The 18,896-nt window shown below is 35.6% G+C and overlaps 1 protein-coding gene across 12 annotated transcripts in view; it reads right to left on the reverse strand.

Moving 5' to 3' along the window:
* Positions 1-18,896, reverse strand: part of COP1 (COP1 E3 ubiquitin ligase) — a 277,450-nt gene that overhangs the window by 143,282 nt on the left and 115,272 nt on the right. For all 12 annotated transcript variants that reach the window (XR_007458723.1, XM_049634009.1, XM_049634006.1 and 9 more), the window contains 2 exons: positions 9,074-9,188; positions 4,378-4,513 (listed from right to left, as the gene is read on the reverse strand). Coding sequence is in view for 11 of the 12 variants with exons in the window: in XM_049634009.1 (XP_049489966.1) it covers positions 4,378-4,513; positions 9,074-9,188 (251 nt within the window). In the remaining variant the exon portion in view is untranslated. The remainder of the gene's footprint in view (positions 1-4,377; positions 4,514-9,073; positions 9,189-18,896) is intronic.

Below are 18,896 nucleotides of genomic sequence, written 5' to 3' on the forward strand. Positions count from 1 at the left end.
TATAGCAGCACTATCGACAATAGCCAAAGTATGGAAAGAGCCCAAATGTCCATCGATGGATGAATGGATAAAGAAGATGTGGTATATAAAATCAAAACCACACTGAGATACCATCTCACACCAGTCAGAGTGGCTAAAATTAACAACTCAGGAAATAACAGATGCTCGCAAGGATGTGGAGAAACGGGAACCCTCTTGCACTGTTGGTGGGAACATAAACTGGTGCAGCCACTCTGGAAAAGTGTGAAGGTTCCTCAAATTTTAAAAATAGAACTACCCTATGACCCAGCAATAGCACGAGTAGGAATTTATCCAAAGGATACAGGAGGGCTGATTCATAGGGGCACATGTACCACAATGTTTACAGCAATGCTTTCAACAATAGCCAAATTATGGAAAGAGCCTTAATGCCCATCAACTGATGAATGGATAAAGAAGATGTGGTTTATATAAACAATGGAATACTACTTGGCAATGAGAAAGAATGAAATCATGCCATTTGCAGCAACGTGGATGGAACTGGAGGGTATTATGCTAAGTGAAATAAGCTAATTAGAGATAGACAGATATCCTATGTTTTCACTCATACGTGGAACTTGAGACTTAAGACCATGGAGGAAGGGAAGGGGAAAAAAATAGTTACAAACAGAGAGGGAGGGAGGCAAACCATAACAGACTCTTAAATACAGAGAACAAACAGAGGATTCATGGCAGGGGGAGAGGGAAAGAGAGGGAAACGGGTGATGGACATTGAAGAGGGCACTTGTTGGGATGAGCACTGGATGTTATATGTAAGCGATGAATCACGGGAATCCACACCCAAAACCAAGAGCACACTGTATACACTGTATGTTGGCCAACTTGACAATACATTACATTTAAAAAAATAATAATAAAATATGATACTAACTTTTTTAAAAAGATCTGGTGTATATATACAATGGAGTATTACTCGGCAATCAAAAAGAATGAAATCTTGCCATTTCCAACTATGTGGATGGAACTGGAGGATACTGTGTTAGCGGAATTAGAGAAAGACAAGTATCATATGACTTCACTCATATGAGAAAGTTAAGACAGAACACAGATGAAGATAAGGGAAGAGAAGCAAAAGTAATATAAAAACAGGGAGGAGGACAAAACCTAATACACTCTTAAATACAGAAAACAAACAAGAGGGTTGCTGGAGGGGTTGTAGCAGGGCAGATGGGCTAAATGGGTAAGGGGCATTAAGGAATCTACTCTTGAAATCATTGTTGCACTATATGCTAACTTGGATGTAAATTTAAAAATTAATTAATTTAAAAAAATTTTTAAAGAATGGTCATAAAGATGATGAAGATATAAAAAGACTATAAAAAGAAAGGTAACTAGAAAATCACAACATCTGAGAACTACTAAAATATGCCTAAATAATCCTTGGGTCAAAAAAAAATCAAAGTTGAAATTTACAATTTTCTTGAACTGAATGAAAATGAAAATACATCATAACTTCAATGCAATAACAATGAACAATCATAAATTATGAAAACTTACAGCAACATCAAAAAAAAAAATTTAAGAATTAACCAAGGAAGGAAAAGATCTGTACAATGAAAACAACAAAAACTTGCTGAAAAAAATTAAAGGACACAAATAAATGGAAACATATCCCATGTGCATGGATCAGAAGACTGAATATTGTTAAGATGTCAATATTACCCAAAGCAATCTAGAGATTCATTGCAATCCCTGTCAAAATCCCGATGGCATTTTCCGCAGAAATAGAAAAAACAATCTTGCAAATGAACAGAGCTAGAGGACTCACACTTCCTGATTTCAAAACTTACTACATAGCTATGATGATCAAAACAGTATGGTCGTGGCATAAAACAGATAATGTAGGCCAATGTAATAGATGAGAAACCTTCCATACAAAGTCAAATGATCTTTGACAACAGTGGCAATATCACTGAGTTTTTCAAGGAGTTTTTCAACAAATGATGTTCAGAAAACTGCATATCCACATAACAAAAGAATGAAGGTAGACCCTTACCTAAAACCATATACAAAAATTAACTCAAAATGGGTCAAAAATTTAAATATAAAATACGAAACTATAACTCTCTTCATGACTTTGGATTTAACAGCAATCCCTGGGATATGACACCAAAAGCACAGGCAACAAAAGAAAAACACACAAATTAGACTTTATGAAAATTTTTAAATTTTACGCATCAATACACAGTCTCAACAAAGTAAAAACACAATGCACAGAATGAGAGAAAATATGTACAAATTTAATAAGAGATTAATATCCAGAATTTATAGAGAACTACTGAACATAGCAACAACAAAGTTCAAAACTGGGCAGAGGACTTAAATAGAAATTTCTCTAAGAATATAAACAAATGGCCGATAAGCACATAAAACAATGCTCAACATCACTAATCACCAGGGAAATGCAAAGCAAATCTAAGAGATACCACCTCACATCTGTTTAGGATGGTGACTACCAAAAAAAGAGAAAATAACAAGTGCTAGCAAGAATGCAGAGAAACTGGAAACCTTTTGCACTGCTGGTGGTATTGTAAAATGGTACAGCCACGGGGTGCCTGAGTGGCTCAGTCAATTGAGCTTCTAATACTTGATTTCAGCTCAGGTCATGATCCCAGGGTCTTGAGATTGAGCCCTGTATTGGGCTCTGCACAGAGCATGAAGCCTGCTTGGGATTCATTCATTCATTCATATTCTCTCTCTCTCTCTCTCTCTCCCCCCCCCCCCCCCCGTGCCTTCCCCTGGCTCATGCTCTCTCTAAAATTAAAAAAAATAATAATAATCTGGGGAGCCTGGGTGGCTAAGTCAGGTGAATTTCTCTTGATCTCAGCTCATGATCTCAGGCCGTGCTGACAGCACAGAGCCTGCTTGGGATTCTCTCTCTCTCTCCCTGAATACTGCGTGATTCCACTTACAGGAGGTACTTAGAGTAATCAGATAACAGAGGGGAAAAGGGTGCTTGCTATGATTCAGGGCAGAGGGGAATGAAAAGTTACTGTTTAACGAGTATTGAGTTTGTTTTACAAGATGTCAAGTGTTAAAGAGATGGATATTAGGGACATTTACACAATATTATGAAGGTATTTATTTAATACCACTGAACAGTACACTTGTTAAGATAGTATATTTTATGTTACACATATTTTACCATAATAAAAATAAAATTTGGAAAAAAGAAAAGACACCACATCAAAATTCACAGGATGCAACTAAGGCAGTGCATGTAGAGAAAGGTAAAGCCCAAGTTTTGTTAGAGAAGCAACTTTCAACTCAATCACTGTAATTTCTACCTTAAGAAAATAGAAAGATAAAAGCAAATTAAACTTAACAAAAGGAAAAAAAAGAAATAATAAAGTTAAAAGCAGAAATCAATGAAACAGAAAAATACAGAATATCAATAAACCAAGAGCTGGCTATTTGAGAAGGCAAATAAAATTGATACATTTCTAAACCAGACTATTAAGGAAACATATAAAGGGAAACAACACTCCAATATCAGGGATAAGAAAAGGAACATCATCAGAGTATCTAAAGACAGTAAAAAGATAATAAAGGAATATTATGAACATGTGAATGCCAATAAATTCAACAACCTAGATAAAATGGACAAATTCTTTTAAAGACACAAACTAAAAATAATGCTTGATAATGAAAAAAAAAATCAATAACCTGATTAGCCCTACATCTCTTTTAAAAATTGAATTTATATTTAAAACTCCGCAAAAAAAACTTAAGGCCAAGATGGCTTTGATGGAGAATTCTACAAAATACATAAGAAGAAATACTATCAATTCTTCTAGAAACATGAAGATAAGGAAGCCCTTATGAGAGAGCATATCTGTCACCAAAACCAAAGACATTATAAGAACACAAACTGCAACCCTAATAGGTGAATACTATTCATACTATTATTTTATTTTATTTTATTTTTAATTTTTTTTAACCTTTATTTATTTGTGAGACAGAGAGGGACAGAGCATGAACGGGGGAGGGTCAGAGAGAGGGAGACACAGAATCTGAAACAGGCTCCAGGCTCTGAGCTGTCAGCACAGAGCCTGATGCGGGGCTCGAACCCACAGACTGCGAGATCACGACCTGAGCCGAAGTCGGACGCTTAACCGACTGAGCCACCCAGGTGCCCCTTAATCATTCCATTTTAAAGAGGAAGACATTGAGGACTAAAGAGATTCAGAAACTTGCCCAAGAACACAGAACTAAAAACTGGCAGGGAACCTGACCTCAGAATACTGGCTCTTAACTAGAACACTGTAACTGCTTGTCAAATTAAATTTGAGAAACTTTTGTAAAAGTAAATAGTAAAGAGTGCTGCCCAATACTTACCTAGAGACTATGCTGGAACCATTATAGAGATCACTAGCATAGGACAACGTAGCCAAAGGTCGTACTGAATTATATCGGGTAAACTTAGACAAGCATTCCTGAAATTCATCCAACTGGCTTGCAGTTCGACTATCATCTATATGAAGAAAACAAAATAAATTAATTGAAGTGCAATGGAAGTCAAAGAGCAGTACAGACACATTAGAAATTATATTCTGAATATGATTCTGAAGTAACTAGAGAATACTAGTATGCACAAATCATTTCGCTCATCTTTCAGCTTTAATAAAAATTACTTAGTGGTTCTTTGAAAGACAATGTCTCTTTCCACACCAATAAAAGCATACTGTAAATTCTCTATTTTTTAAGCAAAAATTTCTTAGAAAATCAAAGACAAAAAGTACCTCTGATCAAGAAAAGTTTAATCTTTTATTAAAACGAAAATCCCTTATCAATGGAGAAAGTGAGGGTGGAGAGAGGAGCACGTACACTGGACCGTCTATTTGTAATTTTGAAGGAACATGTTTACAAGGATACATCTGCATGCCCACATTCACTAACTATCAAAACACAATTTATAACATAATTTAGATTAAGAAAGTAATTGTTTTTTAAGTAAAAAGAGAGATACTCGTTTACATCATTCTTTGAAGTGTCTCAAATCCAATTATGAAAAGAGAGTAGAAACTTCAATGTATCAATTATTCTCAAAAATAGAATACTTTCACTCAAATATCTTGATAGAATACAGAAAACATTAATTCCATCCAATAGAAAACTATATAAATACTTTGAGTAAAGTCCATTTCAATAAACTATTCATAATTAAATTACATAGAATTTAAATCACAATATCATCTCATGAAAGACTGAGAATACAGATATCTATTCTCCAATCTAGAAACAAGCCTACACTGAAAGCATGAATTTAAAAAAAAAAAATCATTTTTCTTTATTTTTGTTAAATTTATTTATTTATTTTTGAGAGAGAATGAGCAAGAGTACGAGGGGCAGAGAGAGGGGGAGAGAAAATCCAAAGCAGGCTCTGCACTGTCAGTGCAGGGCCCAATGTGGGGCTCAAACCCACAAACCAGGAGATCATGACCCTCTAAGACACAGTCAGATGCTCAACCAACTGACCCACCCAGGCACCCCAAAAATCAGTATTTTTCAAAACTGTTTTACGTTTGGACTTGTATTTTCTTTTCCAAAGAAAGAAGAGTAAAACACCAATTACTTTAGTTAGCTTCCTAACTGAAATCTGAAATAAGATTGCTAAACTATGTGTTCATACCTTCTTCTCATTCTTAGCTCATATACATAAACATACATACAACTTTTTCAAGGTAAACTTTCATGATTTCCCCTTCTTAAATGTCCCTGAAAATAACAGTACGCATAATGAAATTAAGACAGAAGAATCATTAAGTCTAAAGAGTCACCATACTATAGGACAGACAGTACAGAATTGATTTAGTTCATCTGGAGATACTAGGTTATCTTGAAGATAACTGGAGACACGAAGACATTTATCTAACACTTACTACAACGAAAAACAATTCCTTGTCTCTGATATTAAGCTTCTGTCCTTGATGTTTTACATTTTAAAGATTTAAACACTAACACAGCAAATCCATCTAACAACCTATATCCAAAAGTTCCAATTTTGTAGTGTTTCTGTTCTAAAAAACAGCAAAAGGAACAAACCCAATGAGCATGCAGTATCATGTTACTAAAATAATGCTCCTGATCCACAAAAATTATTCTCTGTAAATTCAGTGAATTACAAATAAAACATGGGTTACTGCAATAAAACAAATCAACTGTACTACAAAGTGGTTTGAATTTAATAGCTAATTGGTTCTTTTTACATAGAATTGAGTATCCAATGTAATAAATACTTACTGGAAAAACACCTTAGATATTTGTTTAAATATTGCTTTAATGTAAAAATATTCTTTCATATTTTGACACCAATCGCTAAGTACGTAAAATTCACAAGCATTCAAGCAAGAATGTATATTCTCTTGAAGGTCATAATCCTTTCCCTGGTGGCTGATTTTCTCTGTCCATCATACCTATTCATTAACACTTACATCCAACAGAAGTGATAAAGAAAACACTAAAAATTGTTATTTTAGTATCTGAAAGTATAGAGATTAGATTTCACTTTATCTGGTTACAAAATGGTAGGATTTTGTTTGCTTGGTAGGTTTACGATCAATTACTGTACATATTTGCTAACATATTACCTTTGCTCTTCTAATTATAGATTTAGTTTGTGGAAGTGTGTGCAGCACCTCTTTTCTCTTTTCTAATACTTTATAATTTACCTTCTCATTCAATTACAACTAAGAGTCCAAGGCATTAATCTCCCAATCTTCATCTCTCATTTTCAGAGTTGAAAATTAAAAGAAAGAGCAGTGGATTCTCATTTGAAAATATACAAAAGGACCACCAAACACCAAGTACTCCTAAGGTAGAAGTTAAAATTTCTTCTTCACAGTCAAGGACACTAGAAGGAACTTCATGTTCAGCAATATGTTAAGTGTACTCATTGTGAAAATTTGGTAAGATAAACTTGAGACTCCTAAAATCATGTTTTAAGTATAATATAGCCATGCCCACAAAAATGAAAATATAATCTTCCTTCTGGTTTTAATTTATTCTGCCTTCTGGTAAATTTACATCCCCCAAATAAATATGTCTGTGACTATACCTTTATTATGCCATAGCACACCTATGATGCTAGTTACTTAAAAATTATTAATAACTTCCCCATTAAGAGCTTCCCAATCTCTCTTTCCCACATCTTTTTTCTTTTAAATGTCTACCATTTGCGGTCACTGTATTTCAACATCATAACAAAAAATAACACCTAAAAGGGTTAATATGAACCCTCTGCCAATCAGAATGTAGGCCTCAGACCATTTTCATTTTTTTCTTTTAATTTTTTTTTTTTTTTAATGCTTATTTTTCAGAGACAGAGACAGGGCATAAGCATGAGCATGAGCATGAGCATGAGCATGAGCATGAGCAGGCGAGGGGCAGAGAGAGAGGGAGACACAGAATCTGAAGCAGCCTCCAGGCTCCAAGCTGTCAGCACAGAGCCCAACGTGGGGCTTGAACTCACGAACCGTGAGATCATGACCTGAGCTGAAGTCAAACACTTAACCGACTGAGTCACCCAGGCGCCCCTCAGACCATTTTCAATATAACAGCTTCCTATTACAGTTTATAGACTATTACAGAGGCTCAATAAGGAGCTCAATTCCCAGGCAATACAATAAAAGTTTTCCATCTTATAAAAACTGTTGATCATTAATCTCACACACACTTATAAATAAAACTTGGCTCCCCTGTAGACTTCATATGAAATATGCTATGTAAATCTTCTTTTCCCTCCATCACCAATCCTAAGGCAAATTTGTCTAAAGGTTCTAAACAATATGTAGATTTTAATGCAAATATGCCTATTCAAGAGAAAACCAAGGCCAAAATTTTAACAACTAATTAAATACCACACATTTTTTTCCTTGGTGGTCCTAATTTTCAGCAGATGTATTACTAATGACATCAGTTACCTGAGCACCTAACTTATACCAAGCATTGTATTTTACATTTTATAGGTATATCAATCTATAAATCTAAAAAAAAAAAAGAAAGAAAGAAAAACAATGTCTTGCTATTAATGTCCCTACATCACTGGTGGTGAGCAAGGACACTGAGAAAGGTTACAGCTCAAAAGGCAGAATTATACTACCTTGTTTAAAGCAATGAAAATATCTTATGGTATATTTGTCCATGACTTGTCCTATGTCCATGACTTTGCATGAGTTACTTCCTTTGAACATGTTTCTAATTACCTTATTTAATGAATTCTAGCTTTGACTAAATACAACTCCTCCAAAATCCCTACAGTGACCATTCACTTCCACTTCCCCATTTTCAGCGTGGCCTATATTTTTCACTCCCAGCTATATGGTGGAAATTCTTCTCTATTCCCCTAATAAACTTATAGAACATATAATATCACGTAGAATTATTTACCTGTTGCTTTCCCCCCTTAATTTACAATACGCCCTGACAGTAGAAATCAGTTCTTTCATCTTTTTATTCTTAGCACAAAGGACAGTGCTTAGAACTTAATAAATGTTTAATAATAGGAGGCAACTAAAAGGAACCTATTTTTCCTAGCCACATATTCATGGCTGATTTTTTTCTTAACTTTATATAATTCACTATATAAAGATTAAAAACTCCCAAATAGGGGCGCACCGGTGTGGCTCAGTCAGTTGAGCATCCCACTCTTGATTTTGGCTCAGGTTATGATCCCAGAGTTGTGGGATCAAGTCCTGTGTCAGGCTCAGTGCTGAGCATGGAGCCTGCTTAAGACTCTCTCTCTCCCTCTCCTTCTGCCCCTCTGCCACTCATGCTCTTAAAAAAAAAAAAAAAAAAAAAAAAAAAAAAATCTGGTAGGAAAAAAAAAATTCCCAAATAGAAAAAAAAGAACAAAAATAGCTATGGGAAAGCAATGTTCTTTAAGATCTCTAGGAACCTCCACAAGACACTGGGAGACTATGTTGAAAATACACTTGCACTTTATAAATAGGACTTTACATAAATCCATCATAAGAAGCTAGAAATGGATCTGAAAGAAGAATTTGATATATTTTAAGAAGTCCGGAATATGTACCTGAAATACGAGACATCCTTGTAGAAAAGTAACATTGTTCCAAGTCTTCAAAATGAGCAGTAAGCCGTTTTCTTCTTGATGCTAACGTGCTGTTATACCAAGGCTGTTTCTTTGTCTAAAGTAGTAACAAGAATAGACACTTGTAACTTACAACAAATGATGGTCTTTTTCTGCACAAAATATCTAAATGATTGCATATTCAAAATTTTAACACATTAACGTAACTACAAATGGTAAATACTCATAGTTCTTAGACCATATTTTTCCATTTTTATTTTAAAATTCAAATAGGCCGAGAGTTTCTGGAGCCAGGGGGAGGAGTTGGGGGGGGGAAGAGGGGTCAGGTCCTACCTCTCAGCCCAGGCCTCCTGGGGAACCCTTGTACTACATAAGGGAGGGGGAATCTATCCACATACCTCAGGGAACATGGAGGTGCACGTGTGGGGATAGGGTCTGGGCAGACCAAAGGCTGGAGGGGAGGGAGTTCCGGGGATTACCAAAGGCTTAAGGATGGGGCTGTATGGGGAAGGAGTAGAAGGGGGCAAGTGGGAGGATCTCAGCCATGCTAGGTCCCAGGTCTGTAGAATACAGTTTGCTATAAAACTCCTACAGTCCAGCCAAAATGCAAATAGGCTCTAAAGGCCAATTTTACAAGAATGAAATAAGTATATTTCAACTCTCCAAGTTAAATGAAGATAGAATCCATTATAACTGCCATGCTAAATTTTAGAATCTTGAGAACTTTACTATGCAGAAATTGTTAGAAAATAATGTTCAAAAGAAAATTAATTACTTTCCCATCATCCCTATATTGCAGCTCTGTACTCTTCGAATAATAGAGACAGTCCTTGATTGTCAGAATATATATTTAAGTTAATGCTGATTATTAAATTAAGGAGCAGTAATATGTAATATGTATGTACAAGTCTGACACATACATTAGAAGATCCAGCCACATAAAGAGAGCAAATGTGAAATACACTGGCATATAAATCTATAAAAAACAAAAATCTATAACCCTAAATATATAATACTGCCTATACCATGTTAAATGAAAGGATAAGACAATTCTTTCCACTAATGGTTATTATCTATTATGCTTGAGGCACATAAACAGAGGAGACACATAACAAGAGTATGAGATGACATAAGTCCACCAACAACTGCAAATGTAACAAGAAGTAATAAGGTACTACCGTGAACACAACGCCCTAAAGTGAACTCCTGCTAAAACTAGATGGTAGGTAAAAATCATATTTTAAAGTGGTGCTTTCATCACAAGAAAGTTAAGACAATTTCTGAAGACATAACAGATATACAACCAAACAGGAAGCTGAACTCAGAGAGGTGATGTTAACCAACATATAATGGTGCAGAGGAGGGGAAAAACGAAAAGGACAACACTTACTTGGAGACAATTTCCTACAAAAGATAAAAACACTAAAACTGAGATTTAAAGACTGAAAAGAGAATTGAGAACTGGAAGATAAACCTAAAGGAATTAACCAGAATTAAGGATAAAAAATAAGAAGACAGATAATTTCAGAGGAAGGTTGAAACTGAGCACTTCAGAGACCCAGGAAACTGTAACAGACTGAAGAAGAAATATTCGAAGAACGCATGTTGACAATTTTCCAAAACTGAAAACAGACATGAATACAAAGAAATTATTCCTATCAGGTAGGATAATTTAAAAGAAATCCATAATTAGACACAGTAAGGCAAAACTGTGTTTTTGTCCAAAAATCAAAATGACTTTAAAATCAAACAGAAAAGATAACTCACGTGACAAGACAAAAAATTAACAGGGAAAATACTACTTAACAGCAATAAAAGAAGCTAGAGGAGTGAACTTTGGTTATCCTCAAAAAGATGAAAAAATAAGAACTCCAATCTAAAATTTGGATCCTGATAAAAGTATCCTGCAACAAAATGAGCAAAGTACTTTTTCATGTGTATGAAAACAAAAACTACTGCTTATAAGTCATTTCTTTAAAAAATCGTGAAGTTGGGTACTTAAAAAATGCAGTAACATAGGGGCGCCCGGGTGGCTCAGTCGGTTAAGCGTCTGACTTCAGCTCAGGTCATGATCTCATGGTCTCTGAGTTCGAGCCCCGCATCAGGCTCTGTGCTGACAGCTCAGAGCCTGGACCCTGCTTCAGATTCTGTGTCTCCCTCTCTCTCCGCCCCTCCCCTGCTCATGCTCTGTCTCTCTCTGTCTCAAAAATAAGTAAAAACATTTTTAAAAAATTAAAAAAAAAATACAGTACCATAAACTGGAAGGCCTGAGAAATAAAATGAAAAGGAGCAAGAAAATTTGTACCCAAATAAGTGATTTTAAATTTTGTTTATAACATTAATTTTAATATCAAAATCATAGGGCTTAATAAGACAGAATAAATACACTAAAAAATAGCATATAAATCAGAAGAGTGAAGAAAGTTTCAATTCAGAAGCACTTAATGTTGTTCAGGAAGGTAATTAAGATATGAAGTTTAATGAAAAGAATGTTCAACATTACTGATTATCAGGGAAATGCAAATCAAAACCACAATGAGATGTCCACTGTCAGAATGGCTAAAATCAAAAACACAAGTAACAACAAGTGTTGACAAGGATGTGGAGAAAAAGGAACCCTCCTGCGCTGCTGTTGAGAATGCAAACTGGTGCAGCCATTGTGAAAACGGAATGGAGGTTCCTGAGAAAATTAAAAATAGAACTACCATATGATCCAGTAATCCCACTACTGAGTATTTACCCAAAGAATATGAAAACACTAATTCAAAAAGATACATGCACCCTATGTTTACTGCAGTATTATTTACAATAGCCAAATTATGGAAGCAGCCCAAATGTCCATCAATAAATGAATAAAGAAGATGTGGTATGTACACACACACACACACACACACACACACACACACCCCAGAGTATTATTCAGCCATGAGAAAGAACGAAATCTTGCCGCTTTCAACAACATGGATGGATCTGGAGAGTATAATGCTGACTAAAATAAGTCAAAGAAAGACAAATATGATTTCATGCACATGTTGAATTTAGGAAACAAAACAAATGAACAAAGAAAAAAGGCACAAACTGCAAGACAGACTCTTAACTGTAGGGAACCAATGGCTACCAGAGGGGAGGCAGGTGGGAAGATACATAAAATAGGTGAAGGGTAGATTAAGACTACACTTATCACGATGAGGGGCACCTGGGTTAAGCTGGTTAAGTGTCCAACTTCAGCTCAGGTTATGATCTCATGGTGTGTGAATTCATGTCCCACATCAGGCTCTCTACTGTTTTCAGATCTCTGCCTGCTTCAGATCCTCAGTCTCCCTCTCTCTCTGCCCCTCCCCCGCTTGCACACCATCTCTCTATCTCTCCCTCTCTCTCAAAAAAATAAATAAACTTTAAAAAAAAGACTACACTTATCACATTGAGCACTGAGTAATGTATAGAATTGTTGAATTACTATATTGTACACCTGAAACTAATATAACATTGTATGTTAACTATGCTGGAATTAAAATTTTTAAAAATAGTAAGATTAAATTTAGACTCTTGTTTTAGAAACAGTATTAGTTTGGATCAATTTCAAGAATAACTACTAAAAGTATAATAAGAGAATAGGTAATGTTTAATACAGTACAGTGGTGGAAGAAGGAGGTCAAAATAGAAAAGAAAAACACAGAAAGTGAGACAAATAGCAAGCATTAAAAAGTAAAAAGGTGAGGGGCGCCTGGGTGGCTCAGTCTATTGAGTGTCTGACTTTGGCTCAGGTGATGATCTTATGGTTTGTGGGTTTAAGCTCCACATGAGCCTCTGTGCTGACAGCTCAGAGCCTGGGGTCTGTTTCAAGTTCTTTGTCTCCCTCTGTCTCTGCCCTCCCCTGCTCACATTCTGTCTCTCTTTCTCTTTCTCCCTCTCTCAAAACTAAATAAACATTTTTTAAAAAGTGAAATTATATCAGTAGTTGTAATAAATATAAATTAAAATACTCACTAGTTAGTGGCAGAAAGGGATGTTAGAATATAACTATGCTATTTGCCAAAGAAACACCAAAAACATAAATACAGTGAAAATTTGGAATAACATGAAAAATAATACACCAGACAAATTTTATCAAAGGAGAAAAAAACAGACTCAAAATGAAAATCATTAATGAGAATGGAAATGGCCACTGATAATGCAAAACTTTCAACTCAATAATTGTATACCCAGTACATACACAATAGTACAGTCTCAAAAATACATAAAGCAAAAATTCCTAGAAAAATTGACAAACCCACCTACACAGCAGATTAATCTCATCAATTCAACAGAGAAATAGACATGATCTAATTTCAAAGCTTAACTTAATATATATAGAACACTTATCAAATTAGGAACATACACTCTTCCTAAGCATACATGGAACATTTACCAAAACTGGCCATGTGCTGTATCACTGGATATGTTTATAATCTCAATAGGGCAGAATTTCTTAAACGAAACACAAAAAGCACTAACTAAAAGTTACAAATTCAGTGATACAAATTAAGCTTTTCTGTTGATCAACATCCATCATTAGAGACAAGAAGGTACAAACTATAAGATGATATTCCCAAACATTGTGGCAATACATTAGGGACAATTTATTACTACTTTGAATGAATAAATAGGTGTGTGTACACCAGTAAATAAACAGAAGACTGATATAAAAAAGAATGGGAAAAGACATGAAATACTATTTCATATAAAGGACAGAGTCAGAAAAATGCAAGTTAAAATCAAAATTAACTTCTATTTCTTACCCACTAAATTGGCAACCATTTAGGGGTTCAATAGATCAATTACTAACAAGGATGTGAAGAAAACAGAACTCATATACTTCTGAGGTAGGAAATTTAAATTGATAAAAAGACTATGGAAAACAATGTGACATTATCTCAAAATACAAAAGCCACTGATGTGTGTACCTGGTCACTCTCACTAACTCTCCTAGGTACAAAATCTAGGGAAACTCTTGCACCTTGAATCAGGAGACATGTATAAGATACCTTAATAGCAAAAAGAAAAACCCTACAAATATATCAAATGTATGTTAACTGGACAATTGATAAGTTGTAGTACATTAACAAAACAGAATATTATATATTAGTGATGATAAATCAACTACACCCATAAGCATCAGGAACTAATCTTAGCAAAAACAAATCTCAGAAAACTATGTATCATTTTTATAAAGTTCATATATGGTCAAACCAAATAATATAGAGATATATATATATTTATGGTAAAACAATTTGAAAAAGTCAACACTGACAAACACAAATATCAGAAAAGTGGTTAGGGGTGCCTGGGTGGCTCAACTGAGTCATGCCTCACAGTTCATGAGTTTGAGCCTCAATGTCAGGCTCTGTGCTGACAGCTCAGAGCCTGGAGCCTGTTTCAGATTCTGTGTCTCCCTCTCTCTCTGCCCCTCCCCCACTCATGCTCTGCCTCTCTCTCAAAAATAAATAAACATTAAAAAAATTTTTTTAATAAAAAAAAGAAAAGTGGTTAGCTCTGGACATGAGGCAGAGTGATGGAATTTGTTAGAAGCACATGGGTAACTTGAATGGTACCACTAATGTTCTAGTAATTAACATAACAGCTCAATCACAGAGTTTCTTTTAATGTAATTATGCCTCTAATTTACACATTCATGAAATATATTCCTTTTTATATGCCAACATAATTTTTATTAATTCTGAGGGGAAGAACTTAGATTTTTTAAAAAAGTGATCTGCTCTGGCTCAGTCGGTTAAGCATCTGTCTCAGGCTTGGGTCATAATCTAACAGTTCACAAGTTTGAGCCCCACAATGGGCTCTGCTGTCAGCAGGGAACCTGTTTCAGATCCTCTATCTCCCTCCCTCCCTCCCTCTCCCTCCCTCTCCCTCCCTCTCCCTCCCTCCCTCTCTCTTCCTCCCTCTCCCTCCCTCCCTCTCTCTCCATCCCTCTCCCTCCCTCCCTCTCTCTCTCTCTCTGCCCCTACACCCCCCTGCACCCTCCCTCTCTCTCTCAAAAATAAAGATTAAAAATTTTGTTAAATAAATAAAAAATAAAAAGTGATCTGCTCAATGAAAACACAGAAAAAAGATTTTAGTCTGAAACATGGGAATGATTACAATAACAGAAATCAAGAATATGACAAATAAAACAAACAAGCAGACAAAAACAGTCTGCTTTTTAGTTTTTACAGCAACTTATTTTTGACAATTATCTGGCTAATATTTACTCTTAGCTTTTCTTGAATTTATTTTTTCAGTGCAACTTTCTAACCCATTCAAAATTAGGCTGCTTCATAATTGTTGGTAAAAATACATCACTTAGCTCATTTTCATACACAAATTATTAAATTTATAAATAACATCAATATAAATGAACAGAAATATACTAATTGTGAGGAAATAGATGTTTGAGAATATGAAATGGTTGTAGATCATCTACAAGGCAAATCTTCAACGTTTTTTTATTTATTTTTGGGACAGAGAGAGACAGAGCATGAACGGGGGAGGGGCAGAGAGAGAGGGAGACACAGAATCGGAAACAGGCTCCAGGCTCCAAGCCATCAGCCCAGAGCCTGACGCGGGGCTCGAACTCACGGACCGCGAGATCGTGACCTGGCTGAAGTCGGACGCTTAACCGACTGCGCCACCCAGGCGCCCCTACAAGGCAAATCTTCAAAACATGTTCAGGATAAGCTCTCTATACGCAGGATATAAATATGGCTAAAAATCAAAAGGAAATGTTCATCACTTATGTTTATCTAGACTAACTCTAAATGAAAATGGCCACATTTACTAAACTACAAAATAATTAAATTTTACCACAGAAAAAAACAGAAGCATGAAAATATTTTATTTGGTCACTTTTTAAGTAAAAAAAATTCTCATAATGCTAAAAAGTTAATAGGCATGCTATTAACATAACAGAGCAAACTAAACTTGATGGCTATACAAAAATATCATTTAGTGTCAGCCTGTAAATTATAACCAATTACAAATTTTAATTTTTCCCTTTGCTTAGTCATTTTTTTTTCAACGTTTTTTATTTATTTTTGGGACAGAGAGAGACAGAGCATGAACGGGGGAGGGGCAGAGAGAGAGGGAGACACAGAATCGGAAACAGGCTCCAGGCTCCGAGCCATCAGCCCAGAGCCCGACGCGGGGCTCGAACTCACGGTCCGCGAGATCGTGACCTGGCTGAAGTCGGACGCCCAACCGACTGCGCCACCCAGGCGCCCCTGCTTATTCATTTTTAAGAGAGAGACAGAGACAGAGTGAGAGGAGTAGAGAGAGAAGGAGTCACAGAACTTGAAGCAGGCTCCAGGCTCTGAGCTGTCAGCACACAGCCCGATGCGGGGCTCGAATCCTCAAACTATGAGATCATGACCTGAGCCGAAAGAAGTTAGACGCTTAACCGCCTGAGCCACCCAGGCACCCCTAAAAATTATAAATTTAACAAAAACTCATTCCCAATGAGTGGAATTAAATTGAAAAGAGAATTACTTGAAATTGAATATTCCATTTCACATATGTAATATAAACTAATGGCCAAGAATACAAAAGAAATGAAATCTTCAAAAGATGAATAAAATCAATGTTTATACAATGAAAGAAATAATTGTTACCATAACAAATTTCCTTCTCGATTCCACCAAGAGAACCCTATTCTAAATGAAGTTGAAAGTGTTCTGTATTAATTTGCTTAATTGAAATTTGCCAAATTTTCATTATATAAATACCCTCCCTGGAATCTAATTTTGTAAATGAAACAATGCAGAATGAAAACCTAATTATTATTTATACAGTAAATAATCTTTATAAGATCAAGAGCCAAATGCAAAATAGTAAAACAATTATCAGTTAAACACACACACACTCCTTCATATAGATTTGAAGAATGGCTTGAAGGGAGAAAACCTGCATAATTTAGAACAATGGTTCTCAAAGTGCGGTCTCCATTTGTGGTCTTTAGGCTTCGGTGGGTCTCTGAGACCCTCTAAGGTATCTGTGAAGTCAAATCTCTACTCAAATAAAGGAAGATATCATATGCTGTCTTCACTGTGTTTATATATGACTTGTGAGGCAAAAGCAATAGTCAGTATAAAACTACTTTCCTGTTAGCACAAATCAAGGTAATGGCACCAATGCCACTAGCAAACACTACATTCTTTACCATTACTCATAACTTAAACAAAATGGACACAAACATTTCATAAGTTAGTTTCCCTCAAAGATACTCTACTTTTTTACTTTTCTCAAACTGCAGTACAACTAAAATATAATTATATTACTTTCAGGTATTCAATATAATGATTCAATGTGTGTATATAATGCAAAGTGATCACCACAATACCTCTATTTAACATCTGTCACTGTACATAATTACAATTTTTTTTCTTGTGATGAGGTTCAAGATCAACTTTTACATATGGAATACAGTATTATTAACCATAGGCACCATACTGTATGCTACATCCCCATGACTTACTTCTTTTATAACTGAAGGTTTGTACGTTTTGACCTTTTTCACCCATTTTGCCCATTCCACATCCATTGCCTCTGACAACCACCAATTTTGTTTTCTATATCTATTAGTTTATTATGTATTTATTGATGTATTTATTTTTAAAATTCCACATATAAGTAAGGTAGTATAGCACTTATATTTCTCTGACTTATTTCACTAAACATATAACTTTTATGTCTATCCATGTTGTAGCAAATGCCAAGATTTTCTTCTTTTTTATGATCTAATAACATACCATTGTGTATATATACACATGTTCTCTAACCATTCATCCATTAATGGACAGATACAGCAATAGACACGTTATGCACAATATATATACAACTATATAAATATTATGTCTTCTACACTGAGCAGCATGGATTAATCTCAGCTAGTCTGGAATGCCCACTTGGTTATCTCCAGACTCTTGCCTACATCATGAAATATATGCACTAAAGAAAAATAAACAATACTCTGTAACAATAAGTCAGTGGGTTGTTCTGGAGCGAAATGTATTAGTCTGTCAGCACTGTTTAGTAATAACAAATGAAGTTATGATTTGCACTTGGTTTCAGTGAAGCCCTTACAGGCTGGTCATATAAACCAGAATGCATTGCCTATGTGAGTAACTTAAAATAAGAGATCCTGACCACAAGCCAAGTTTGGATTTCCTGTTACTCGGGTGCTTGAGACACAAGCCAGTACTGGTTCTAAAGCTGGAGACAAAGCAGTTCCTGTGTGACCCCGTGTGGAAGGATAAAGACTGGACCTGGGGTCACTCATGATTTCAGGCAGGATATAAATATGGCTAAAAATCAAAAGGAAATGTTCATCACTTATGTTTATCTAGACTACCTCTAAATGAAAATGGCCACATTTACTAAACTACAAAATAATTAAATTTTACCACATTTATATCCACTCAATCAACTCATGATTTCAGGTCAGGTCAGAATCTCACAGTCTCTGAGTTGGAGCCCCACACTGGGCTATCTGCTGTCAGCATGGAGCCTGTTTCTCATCCTCTGTCCCCCCCTCTCTCTCCCCCCCCCCCCCCCCCCGCTTGTGCTCGCTCTCAAAGAAGAAAGAAGAAAGAGGAGGAGGAGGAGACCCAGGAGGAGGAGGAGGAGGAGGAGGAGACCGAGGAGGAGGAGATATAATGGAAAAATGGAGGAGGAGATATAATGGTCAAAATAACATGGAAACGAGCCTGCCCCTCTACCACTCTCACTCTCTCCTCTCAAAAATAAATAAATAAACTAAAAACAAAAAACAAAAAAA

Source organism: Panthera uncia, chromosome F1 (genome assembly GCF_023721935.1).
Source record: "Panthera uncia isolate 11264 chromosome F1, Puncia_PCG_1.0, whole genome shotgun sequence".
Classification (NCBI taxonomy): Eukaryota; Metazoa; Chordata; class Mammalia; order Carnivora; family Felidae; genus Panthera; species Panthera uncia.